The sequence below is a fragment of the Gracilinanus agilis genome, chromosome X (genome assembly GCF_016433145.1).
Source record: "Gracilinanus agilis isolate LMUSP501 chromosome X, AgileGrace, whole genome shotgun sequence".
Classification (NCBI taxonomy): domain Eukaryota; kingdom Metazoa; phylum Chordata; class Mammalia; order Didelphimorphia; family Didelphidae; genus Gracilinanus; species Gracilinanus agilis.
In genome coordinates, this window is record NC_058136.1 from 59,175,343 (window position 1) to 59,187,527 (window position 12,185).

At 47.6% G+C, this 12,185-nt stretch overlaps 1 protein-coding gene across 1 annotated transcript; it reads right to left on the reverse strand.

The window, feature by feature from the left end:
• Window positions 1-10,933, reverse strand: APEX2 (apurinic/apyrimidinic endodeoxyribonuclease 2). Its single transcript, XM_044682708.1, has 6 exons — window positions 10,819-10,933; window positions 10,421-10,504; window positions 8,206-8,386; window positions 4,044-4,190; window positions 2,868-2,937; window positions 1-1,097 (listed from the first exon to the last, which is right to left on the reverse strand). Exons 1-6 carry the CDS (start codon window positions 10,931-10,933, stop codon window positions 246-248), a joined length of 1,449 nt encoding a protein of 482 aa, XP_044538643.1. The 3' UTR covers window positions 1-245.
• Window positions 10,934-12,185: the final 1,252 nt, after the last annotated feature.

The following is a 12,185-nucleotide window of genomic DNA, read 5'->3' on the forward strand; positions in this document are numbered from 1 at the left end:
TCCAAACTTTATTTATGGGAAAGCTAAACAGTCTGGGTTAGCAGCAGCTTCATTCTTTGCCCTGAGTCTCTCTTAGTCCCACAACCCCTGCTCCAGGGCACCTACCTGTGGCCTTTGCGAACAGCCACTAAAAGATGCTGACCTCCATGACCTTACATCCTTAGATGGACAGCGGCAGGGCTCTCCAAGGGAGTAGGAAAGAGGAACAACCTGACAGCAGGCAGGCTCTTTCTCTCACATGGCCCTCAATGAGTGACTGGGGTCTTCCCCGAGACCCAGAGGAAGAAGTCACAACGAGCAGCAGGGTTGCTGATGTGGCCCACAGGTCGTGAACAGACATAGAACTGTCGGCCAAAGTTGGGCCCAGCTTTCCTCACTGTCCGCAGCACACAGGGCTCCCCATGGCCCTTGCATAGGGGAGGACGAGGGGGACCTTTCAAAACTGCCTTCCAAAATGCTGCCTGGCCTCTGCTTGGTTCAGGGAGTGGGGGTGCCACTGCCTTGGGCTCCTGGCTGGCTGGATCAGTCTTGGGCTCCTGGGCTCCAGTGACGAGGGATTTTTCTGGAGGACGGCCTGCCTGGAAGAACTTCAGGAGGCTCAGCTGACCTTGGCCAAGGTCCCCACAGGTTCTCTTGGCCTGGGTCTTGAGTGGAACACCATCATTCTTTTCTTGGAGCTGGGCTGAGGCAGGCTCTGTGGAGTTTGGGTCTAGTTTGATCAGGAACCGGGAGAGTTTCTGCTGCCGCCCAGCAAATTCTGGCAGGTACCGGGTACAGAGTGGGGGACATCGAGGGGCAGGGATGAGCTCAGCCCTCAAGGTGGCCCCAATGGGGCAGTGGTCTGAACCCTCCACTTCAGGCATGAGGAAGGAGTCCTCAAACTCCTCCAGCACTAGGGCTCTGTCACCAAGGATATAGTCGAGCCGAGTGCCATAGTTGGTGAGGCGGGCCCCTGTAGCAGTCGACCAGCAGGTGAAGGCACCAACTGTGGTTGGGTGGAAGTGACGGAAACTGTCAACGAATAGCCCACTGTCCCTGTCAGGCTGCCACAGGAACTCTGTGAGCCACTGGCGCCCAGGGTTCTCTTCAAAGCACTCCTGGGGTAGGCAATTGAGAGCCAGAGAATGTCAGAGCCAACAAGCCCCAAAGAAAGTACCAAGTATAAATCCATCTATTTGGAAAAGGGGGGAAATGTCTCCAAAGAGGACTTGGGATCATTGAATGGCAGAGTGGGAAGGGACTTTCTGAAGCTGGCCAGTTTGATTCCTTTTTTATAAATGGGGAAAATGAGGTGCAGAGAGGGGAGACTGGCTCAAGACCCCGGAAGGCCCAATTTGAGACAGGTCTCTGGCCCCACGGGCCAGTGTGTTTAGGATCAGGAAGCCCTAGTTCTGACACTCCCAAACAATTGTGACTTTGGGCAAACCCTTTCCTTTCTCTGGGCCTTGATGTCCCACTTTTTAAAATGAGAATAACAACCCTCCCACTCCCCTTCTGAGGAGAGTCGTATGGCAGGCTCCCCACATTTCTAGTGTGTGGTGGCCTCACCTAGATGGCCATCCCTGGGCTCTCCTAGCCTTCTTTGCAATTTCTAGGTGAAACTTTTTAACTGCCACACTGTGGCATGGTCTGTGATCCTGAAAATGTGTTCATTTGCTATCAGCTTTGAATCCCTGCCCCCTCAGCACCAAAAATGGAGCAATGCAACCAGTGGGCCTCTTGCCACCCACAGGTGCTTGAACAAATGAATGTGTGAATTAACTTATAGAAGTCTAGGAACAATGGGGAGAAGCTACAGAGATGCAATTAGAAGGGCCCAACGGGGGAATGGCCTGCCTCAAGAGGTAATGAGGTCCCTATCTCAGACACTGTCCTGGACTAACAGTGGATTCCCCTACCAGGATATTGTAGAAGGGATTTCTGCTCAGGTATGGGTTAGCCTTAATGGACTCCAGGCTCTGCTCTGGGAGTCTAAGACTACCAAGAATACATCTGGTCTTGCCCACTCCCCAGCATCCTGTCCCCTAACTCCTATATAGAAGGAGCCTCCTTTTCAGCAGACTGCACTGTGTGCTCAACGACACCTTTGCTTGGGCCACCCCATAAGCCCAGGATGCCTGTTACCATTTGGTAACTAGCTCTACACCCTCCAGGGTACCCAACCTCTAGACCCTCAGAGCAGCCACTCTTTCCCACGCTGGGTGCTCCATGAACAAAGAGGGCCTCTGGATTTATGCAAGCAATATATTTTCCCTCTAAAATACTTGCACCAGGGGGAAGCTGGGTAGCTCAGTGGATGGAGAGCCAGGCCTAGAGACGGGAGGTCCTGGGTTCAAATCTGGCCTCAGACACTTCCCAGCCGTGTGACCCTGAGCAAGTCACTTGACCCCCATTGCCTACCCTTACCACTCTTCTGCCCTGGAGCCAACACAGTATTGACTCCAAGACGGAAGGTGAGGGTTTAATTTAAAAAAATTTTTAAATAAAATGCTTGTATCAAAAAATACTGATTCTATGTGGCATTTTTTTTACATGAAAACAGGGATGGCAATGTTAAAAGGGGACTCGAGATTATAGTACATTCCCCTCATTTTACAGATGGGGAAACTGAGCCTTGGAAATGTGAGGATGTAACTGATATACCAGAAGGCCTAGAGTCTCTGCAGTCAGAGGAACAGGGCTGAAATCTTGGTTCTAAGTCTAAATGGATGACCTCTGAATGGACACCCTTCCAGCTCTAATTCTAGACTTCTGTGATTGACAGTGGAGTTCCCTCAATATAGAGAAGAAGGAACTGATAGCTAATGATGTGTGTGCAACATGGATTAAGACAGAGGCAACAGACTTAGCAGAAAAGCAATCCTCACCAGATCAGCAGGGTCACAGTGGTCCAGAGGCCGGTGAGATGTGTTCACATCACCCAGAATGATCACGTGGCTGGGAAAGAAGAAGGTGCCCATCAGCCAAGATGGATGACATTGAGGGTAGGGGAGGATGTGGTTTGAAATTGTGGAAAGGTAGCAGCCATGGGGCAGGGAAGGGGAAAGAGCCCTGGGATTCTGGGAGTCAGGAGGCTCTGCTAATTATTAGCTATGTAAGTGTGGGCAAATTCCTCCTCTTCTTCCTTCTCTGGTGCAAGAGCAAAGGCCCCTCACCTTCCCTCCCCACTCTACCCCACCAGAATGAACCTAAATGGTCTCTGAGGAGCCTGTCATTATCCTAAGGCCTTGGTCCTCTCTGGGTTCCAGTTCACCTGTGACAAAGGAGGATAACAACAGTTCCCACACCCACCACCCACCCTGGCCAATAAATGGAGTTCAAACAGTTCCCACCCCCACCAATGTCATAAGCAAAGTGCTTTGTAAATGGGAAGCTCTAGCAAAAATCAGGTGACTCAACTTTCCTTGAGCCTCTTCCATGCCTGGGTAGGCTGTTTCCTGGACTTCCAATACCTCCCCTTCTCCCTCTTCCTATAAAGCCCAATGGCAATGTCACTGCTTGCCCTCTGCTCTCACCTTTGTCATGTATTTAAGTGTCTGATATTGGACATTCCTGATGCCTGTCTGCACCTCATTCCTTTATTAGACTCTGATGTTCATGAGGGGCCACTTCTTATCTATCTACACGTGGTCCTCCCCCAGTGCTGAACACTTCCTAAAGGTTCCTGGAATGAATGAATGAATGAATGGACAACCTTGTGACATCTTCTTTCTTGCTTGGGAAAGATATTAGCCAGAGGGAGCTACTCTTGAGTAGAGAGACCCCATCTGGAACATGAGGTGGCAGTGGGCCCAGAGTGGCTTGGCAAAGGGTCCTCACAGGATCAAAGTTTTGTTTGGAAGGAACCTCGGGGATCATCTATTGCATTCACTAACCTTTTATTTTATAAATGAAAAAATGGAGGTCCAGAGAATAGAAAGGACTTGACCAAGGTTCTAAGAAAAATAAGGAAGACAGTCAGGTCTAGAACCTGAAGCATCCAATTCTAGAACTCTTTCTATTGTCCCCCACTGCCTCTTGCTGGGAGGTTGGTTCCTACCTACCTGCCTGCCTGCAGGAGGGCTTCAGCTCGAAGTTGCAGGAGTCGGTAGAATCGCAGCTTATAGGTCAACCGTTCTGGCTTCTCGGGGTCCGCATGGGGACAGTAGACATTCATGATTGTCAAGGTCTTTTCTTGCCCATCTGAAGTGCTACAGAGGAATAATAACAATAACAATAACAATGATGATGATGATGATAAGCCCCGGAAACTTACAAGTACTTTGGCTCAAACAGGTCATGTCCTTAGCTTTTAAACTTTCAAAGGAGATCCTGACTTAATGGAAGGCCGATAGTCTCAGCCAATCCTCTGCCAGTCCCTAACCCTTTCTCATACAAATTATTATTCAAAGTCTGGCTCCCTTAAGACTTTAAAGTAAAAAAAACCATTTACTTGCCACTGTACAAGCAAGAAAAGGCATGGGGTAGAAGTGGGTGGGAGATGCCTTAAGTTACCAGCAAATTGACTAAGAGAAGGGGGAACTTCTTAGCACTTCCTTAGTTATTAAAAATATATAAATCCAAATGTTCAAAATAAAAATTAAAAAATATATAAATCCATCTCAGTCTCTCCTCTGAAGGGAGCAAAATGGATTGTGTATCATTTTAAAAACTGATCCTGTTTACAATTGATTTTGTCCTATAACTACCTAAGTAACAGGTCTTTGTCTCTGAACTTAGGGCAGAAATTCAGCTGGCCTGTAACGGGTTAAGTTCCAAAATCCTGTTCTCTTTATAATCTTTATTCTATTCCTGCCTCAAGGAATTTGGCTAACCTTGGGAAATGTGGCTTGCCAGAAGGGAGTAGGGCCTAATATCTTTACACCACCAAGCTTTCCTTCAAGGATGTCTGGTTTGCTGTTCAAAGAAGTCTGGGCTACTATCTTACAGGTGGACTCAAACAATGAACACTTCTTGGGTGGGGAGGAGGGGAAGGTTGTTGCTAAGTCCTTATTACCAAACTTCCAACCAATCATACTGTTCCTGGTGCCTCTGCTATATAATATGTAATCATGTTGTCCTCCGTTCCATGATGTCACCTATCCTGTTCTGTATACCCCAAAACCTATAGAAGAAAACTGTTTCCTTCATTTAGGGTCTTAAGTTTACTTGAGGAAGCTGAGATCCTACTTTTTGGAAAATTCATGCTTTACTAAAAATGGATCATACTTGGAATTTTGTACCTCAGTTTGCATTATTTTAACTGTTACACCTTCGTAGAGAAAAAAAAGCTATTAGCCATGAGCTCCCTCTTTCTCCCCTTCTCTACATCTCAAAACCCTTTGACATCATCTCCCTTTCTCTTTTCCTTTTGTCTCTAATGAAAGTGGCCCTTGTCCTCCCCAAGGCCAATTTCTCTGCATGTATGTACCCCTGATCCTATCCCCTCCCTTTTCCCATGATCAAACCCACCCAAACTTATTTGTATTTCTCTCTATTTGTTCCTTCCCTGTGCCTACAAACAGGCCAAAACCCCCTCTCTACATAATACCTTTCTGATAAATATGGAGGCTGTTTGCTCAGTGTTTCTCTCTTCTCTCCTCCTTTTCCTCCTCCTCCTCCTCCTCCTCCTCCTCCTCCTCCTCCTCCTCATCTCACAGCATTTAGACAGCTGCTGTCATTCACTAGCTCTCCTCCTTTGCTCTCCATGCACCCTTGACCCCATGCCCACCTCTGAATTCTCCAGCAGATGGCCCTGTCCCCCCCACTCCTTCATCTGCAGCCTCTCCCTGTCCACCAGCTTTTTCCTGGCTGCCTAGAAACATGTTCCTGTTTCCCCCATCTTTAAAAGCCTCTCACTTGATCCTACCGTACCCTCTAACTATCATGGTTCTTCCCCCTGGGGGCTAAATGCCTTGAGAAAGCCATCCACGGCCTTCGAAACTCTCAGCAATATGACTTCTGACATTCTCTTTCGACTGAAACTGGTCTTTCCAAAGTGACCAATGATCTCTCTGTTGCCAAATCAAATGGCCTCTGATCAATCTTCATCTTGCTTTCTTTTTGAATCTCCATCTCTCCCTCCCACAGCCCCCCCAAAGAACAATGAAAAACAATCAATAAGCACGGCCCAATGAAACAAATTCCTACAGTGACTACTGGAGAGTGCAAATAGCACATCTCATCTGGTCAATCCCCATTCTTTCTTGACCTCTCTGCTACATTACATACTGTTAATCACAGACTCCTGAAAACTCTCTCCTCACTTTCTCCTAAGGTAAAGGACAGAGCATGTCACCTCCCCTCCTCAATGAGCTCCAGTGGCTCCCTATTACTTACAGGGTCAACTATGATATCCTCAGTTTGGCACTTAAGGCAGACTTCTTACCCTTTGTTCTCCTCCCGGTCCCCTACAATCCAACTGTATTAGTTTCCTTTCAGGTTTTTGACGAGAACAAAATGAATTAGGAGGCAGACTTTTATACAATAAAAATAATTCATCAAAAAAAGTCAATTCACACTTAAAAGCCAGTGGAATTGCTGACTGGCTACCAAAGGGCGGTAGGAAGAGGGGAGGGAAAGAACATAAATCACGTAACCATGGAAAAACATTTGAAATTAATTAATTAAATAAACTTAATTTAAAGAGTAAAAAAAAGAAAAGTTTTATTTTCAATTAAATAAAAAGGTCAATTACTCTAAAGGAAACAACATTAGGTAATCTTATTTCTAATTAGAGGAGAGATATGGGGCTTTCCAAGTTGGGAGGGGGAAAACAAATAGGTGCAATTCCCTGAATTCAGAAAAAGAGGTGCCTTACTTCCCCCCAAGTGTCTGGGAACAATCAAAAGAACAAGGAAACACTAACTGATCAGTGTGGGGCCAGTTTTCAGATCAGACATCTGGGTTGCTTGAGGTGGAGGATTGTGAGAAAACTCCTTCCATCAGTCTTAGGATCTGACCGGGGTTCTGGTCAACATGAGCCGGAGCCTTGGTTAAGGGGCCCCTAAGCTACAGGGAGAGGCAGTCCAGCTTCTTGGCCACCCAGGGCCAGAGCCTGACAAGGCAATGAGGTTTGCTCCCAATTCCCACAACTGAATAAAGTTTTCTCACTGGACAGGAGTTGGCCTAGACCCGTAATTGAACAGAAAAGGAACTGAGCCAAATCCAGAACTGAGTCACAAGATGGAGTCAGTGTGGGGCACTCACTTCCCATAATTCACTCCCATAATCAGAACTTGGTGTTCTGATCCTCACAATTCTCTCACATGCTCCAATCTTTTCTTGAAACCCTTGCTTTCTATCCTAGTAATAACTCTTAAGGCAGAAGGGCAAGGGTTAAGTAAATGAAGTTAAGTGACTTGCCCAGGGTCATACAGCTCTAAAGTATCTGAGGACAGATATGAACCTAGGCCTGGCTCTCTATCCACTGGGCCACCTAGCTGGCCCTCATGCTCCAATCTTAAGAAACAGTAAATATGAAGAAAACTCTACAAAAGGGAAAATGGCAAGTGAAGTGATACGCGATAAAGAAGGAAAAGGTAGAACAAGATACAAACTCAATTCAGTGTCCACCACTGAGTCTTGCTATGGGAAGCAGATGACAAGGCACACATGAGGTTGTGAATGTGCCCCAGAGCTGTAGCAGGGACTCAATATGGTCCTTGGCCTGGGCTAAAGCTGAACTGAGCATATAAGCATACCAAACAACGATGAGGGATTCTGAGAAACAGGGGCAAGTTCGTATGAATCGATGTAAAGGATGAGGAATACAATAATTGATAGGTACAATATATATAATAATGACCATAATATAAATGGAAAATTTGCTAGAGGGAAGTGAGACTGCCTTTTATAACCATCTGAACAAGAGTGGTCCAGAATGGGCTACAATCTATATGGGTGGAGGGAAGGCGCACACCCTAAGTATGCAATTTAGAATATGTGTTTTTATTCATTGTAGCCAGTTATGAAATATTTCAATTACCACGGAGGCAGCTGGGTGGCTCAGTGGATTGAGAGTCAAGTATAGAGTTGGGAGGTCCTGGGTTCAAATATGACCTCAGACACTTCCCAGCTGGGTGACCCTGGGCAAGTCACTTGACCCCCATTGCCTGGCCCTCACCACTCTTCTGCCTTGGAACCAATACACAGTATTGATTCCAAAAAAGGAGGTAAGGGTTTATATTTAAGAAAAGGTCTGAGGAGCAATCATTTCCCCTTTACCGTATCTGGTGCTGTGTGAGAACTGCTCGGCCTTCACTGTCCAGAGACCGCAACTCATCTTCAGTGAACTCCTCTGTGTTCCCGTAGGAGCCTACAGCGCCCTGGTGAGTGGTCAGCAGGCTGGTCAGGCCTTCTTCAGCTGCCCCTGGAGTGGCATTATTTTTACAGAAGGTGGCCACACCTAGTAGAGTGGGGGAACAACAGGCAGATATGGAGAAGATGAGCCACAGACTGAATGATAAAAGAGATTAAGGGACTGTAGACTGTCAAGAGGTTGACATTAGCTTCAGTCTCATTTCTTTTTTTGGTGGTGGGGGGGGGGGATGATGACTGGCATGGAAAAGAGAAGGGGCCTGTCCATGAGCAGGAGAGCTCATGAAGAAGGCACAGAGAGGCAGGCGGTCACTTAATCAGTCAATATTAAATACTTACTATGCACCAGGTAGAGGCAGATAGGTGGCTCAGTAGTTAGGAGGGCCTGGAGTCAGGAAGACCTGAGTTCAAATCTAGCCTCAGGCATTTCCTAGCTGTGTGACCCTAGGTAAGTCATTTAACCTGATTGCATGATAAAAGGATCCACTAGAGAAGAAAATAGTGAACCACTCTAGCATCCTTGCTCAGAAAAATCTCAGATGGCCTTGATGAAGATTGGGCACAACTGAACAACATGCACCAGGTACTGTGCTAAGGTGAAAGTGATTCCTGCCCTCAAGAAGCTTACATTTAGTGGGGGAGACAAAATGTAAATCATTAAGAATATATGACGTTAGGTTCAAATCTGGCCTCAGCCACTTCTCAGCTGTGTGACCCTGGGCCACTTGACCCCCATTGCCTACCCTTACCACTCTTCTGCCTTGGAGCCAATATATAATTCCAAGATGGAAGGTAAGGGTTTATATTAAAAAAAAAAAAAAGAATATATGACGTACAAAACAGGGATAACTCTTAAGAGGCAGGTAGGGGTGGCAATGGATAGAGTGCTAGGCCTAGAATCAGAAAAGTAAGTTCAGGGGGCAACTGGGTAGCTTAGGGGATTGAGAGTCAGGCCTAGAGACGGGAGGTCCTAGGTTCAAATCCCGCCTCAGACACTTCCCAGCTGTGTGACCCTGGGCAAGTCACTTGACCCCCATTGCCCACCTTTACCACTCTTCCAACTATGAGCCAATATACAGAAGTTAAGGGTTTAAAAAAAAAAGAAAGAAAAGTCTGAGTTCAAATCATGCCCAGACACTTATTATCTGTGTGACCCTGAGCAAGTTACTTCACCTTCTGCCTGCCTCAGTTTCTTCTTTTGTAAAATGGAGATGATCATAGCATCTACCTCTCAGGATTGTTGAGGATCAAATGAGATCTTATTTATAAAGTGTCAGTTATTATTACCCAAGTATTTCTTGGGTGACTGAGGTTTTTCTACAAGGAAACTGAGTTAAATATAATATACTGTCCTATCATTAATTTAACCAAGGGACTTCAGATATTCCAAGGATGCAGCAGTGAAAGGCACCTTAGAGATCATCTAGTATCACATCTTTCACTTCAGAGGAGGAAACTGAAGTCTAGGGAAGGGACTTGGTGGTACAGATTGTAAGGAGTGGAAAGCTTAAAAATTATCTAATCCAACCTTTTAATTCTACAAATAGAGGCAGCTCCGTGGTGCAGTGGATAGTCAGGGAGACCTGGGTTCAAATCCAGCCAGGCACTTAGTAGTTGGTTGACCCTGGGAGAATCAATTAACTTTGTTGGCCTCAGTTTCTTCAACTGTAAAAATGAACTGGAGAAGGAAATGGCAAACCACTCTAATAGGTTTGCCAAGAAAACCCTGAATGGGATTGGCAAGCAGAAGATTCCACTGGAGCAACTGAACAATAACAAGAAATTCTACAAATAGGGAAACTGAGGACCAGAAAGGATAAGGGGCTGGGGTCACAGAATATTGAAAGCTCAAAGAGAGAAAAGCATCAACCTGAAGAGAAGTGACTTACTCAGGGTCACCTCTGTCATTCAGATCAGAAAAAATTCAACCCGGATTTTTTCCCCTCCAATGCTAGGCTCTTCTAAGGCCATGAATAGGAGCAATGATTATGACCCCAGCCTCTGCTTGCTGCTCATAAAACTCTGGGTGGGCAGTCAGCAGGGCACAGCACGAGTCTTGTTAACCCCAGTTTATGGAGGGTCAATACGGCCAGGACTAACGCCCCTCCCGCTCCCCACACACCTGAGTAGCCGCTGCGACAACGACTGAAGCTAAAGTAGGAGCTGTAGCCCTCCACGATGGCAAGGGGCTCTTCCAGCAGGTCCCCTGGAGACCAGAGAAGGAAGAGCCAGGTTAGGGGAGGTCCCCGCCTCTGCCCAGTATTTGGGGGGCAGGGGCAGTCCTGGGAGAGGGCAACAGGCTAAAAGTGGGGAAGGGGAGGGGAGGTGTCCCCAAGAGGGCAGGGGGGGCTCTGGAGAGAAGAGATTACCTATGGGGACAGTAGGAGGGGGGGGCGCCCAAGAGGGCTGGCTCAAGTAGGGCGGGGCTGGGGGGAGGTTTCGGGGATGCGGGGCCCAGAGGGGCTGGGCTCGTCCCAGGAGCCCAGGGCGGGGCGGGGCGGGGCGCGCCTCGGTTCTCACGCGTGACTCGGGTCTCCTGCAGGCAGGTCACATCGGCCCCCAGGGAATCGAGCAGGTGCTTCAGGGCCTCAGGCGAGCGCCGGATCCCGTTGATGTTCCAGCTCACCAGCCGCATGTCGCCGGCGCGCTTTCTCCGCCCGCCACACGCAGGCTACGGAGAGGGGAGGGGCAGGGCGAGGCTGGGTCGGCTGTTGAAGACAGCGCCGTAGGCTGCCGGGCGCAGGCGCAAGCGCACGCGCAGGCGCGCTCTAAGGGGGAGGGCCTCCTTTGGCGGGAGGCAGGGAGAGGCGGGGCATGGAATGGGGCAGTGGCAGCTTTGGTGTACCATAAAGGAAAAGGATGCAGAATCCTAGACCTGAAAGCTCCAATCTGAAACCCCAGAGCCCACTGAGTCTTAACATTTTTTAATATGGGAGGAAACTGTGGCTTAGACATAGAAGGAACTTGGTGATAATAGTAGTTAAACAGTTTAAAGTTTACAAAGCATCATCTCATTTGAGCCCTCTCACAACCACCCTGTGGGCCCCTGGGCAAATCCTTTCCCCTCCCTGGGCCTCAGCACCCTCCTCTGTGAAATAAGAATGTTGGCTCAAATGGCCTCCGAGGGCCTTTTCAGCTCTAGGTTCCTCTACTTCAGGTATCTGCACAGAGGCCCACTCCTTTCCCTGGCATCTGCTGCTCACTTACCAGGATGCAGCTATTCTTCTAGCTGCCCTATCTGGTTTCTACCCAGCATCCTACTTGATTCCATTATGATGAACTAATGAAGCCTAGATTGCAGAGTTGTGGAATCTTTTAGCTGGAAGGTATCAGAGATCATTCATCTATTAAGACCCCCTTATTTTATAGATAGAGAAAGTGAGGCCTGGTGAGACAGACATGCCAAGGGCACTCCATTTCCTATCTCATGCCCAGGCTGCAAAGACATGCCCCCTTGGCTGTCTCACTGAATCCTTTCTGACAAGATTCAGCTCAATATCTTAACTACACAAAATCTTTCTGAACCTGTGGCCCCCATCTACTAGGAGACAATCTGTGCAGGGCGCTGGATCTGGGAGTCAAGATGAAGTTTAAAACCAGCCTCAGCTACCTACTAGCCGTGCAATCCTGGACAAGTCCAGGGTCTCTCAGCTTCAATTTCCTCATCTGTAAAATGGGGATAATCAGCACTTACCTCCCAGGGTAGTTGTAAGGAGTAAATATAGGTAAAGCAATTTGCAAATCTCAAGAAGCTGTATCAGTGATTCCCAAAGTGGGCGCCACAGCCCCCTGGTGGGTTCTGCAGCGATCCAGGGGGGCAGTGATGGCCACAGGTGCCTTTATCTTCCCTATTAATTGCTATTAAAATTAAAAAAAATAATTTCCAG

Bases quoted from the DNA above. Each gene is read 5' to 3' on its own strand.
- APEX2 (XM_044682708.1), bottom strand. From the start codon at position 10,933: ATGCGGCTGGTGAGCTGGAACATCAACGGGATCCGGCGCTCGCCTGAG. The intron at 10,505-10,818 runs GTGAGAACCGAG...TCTGGTCTCCAG, and splicing joins GCAGGAGACCCGAGTCACGC to GGGACCTGCTGGAAGAGCCC. The intron at 1,098-2,867 runs GTGAGGATTGCT...TGCCTACCCCAG, and splicing joins ACTGTGACCCTGCTGATCTG to GAGTGCTTTGAAGAGAACCC.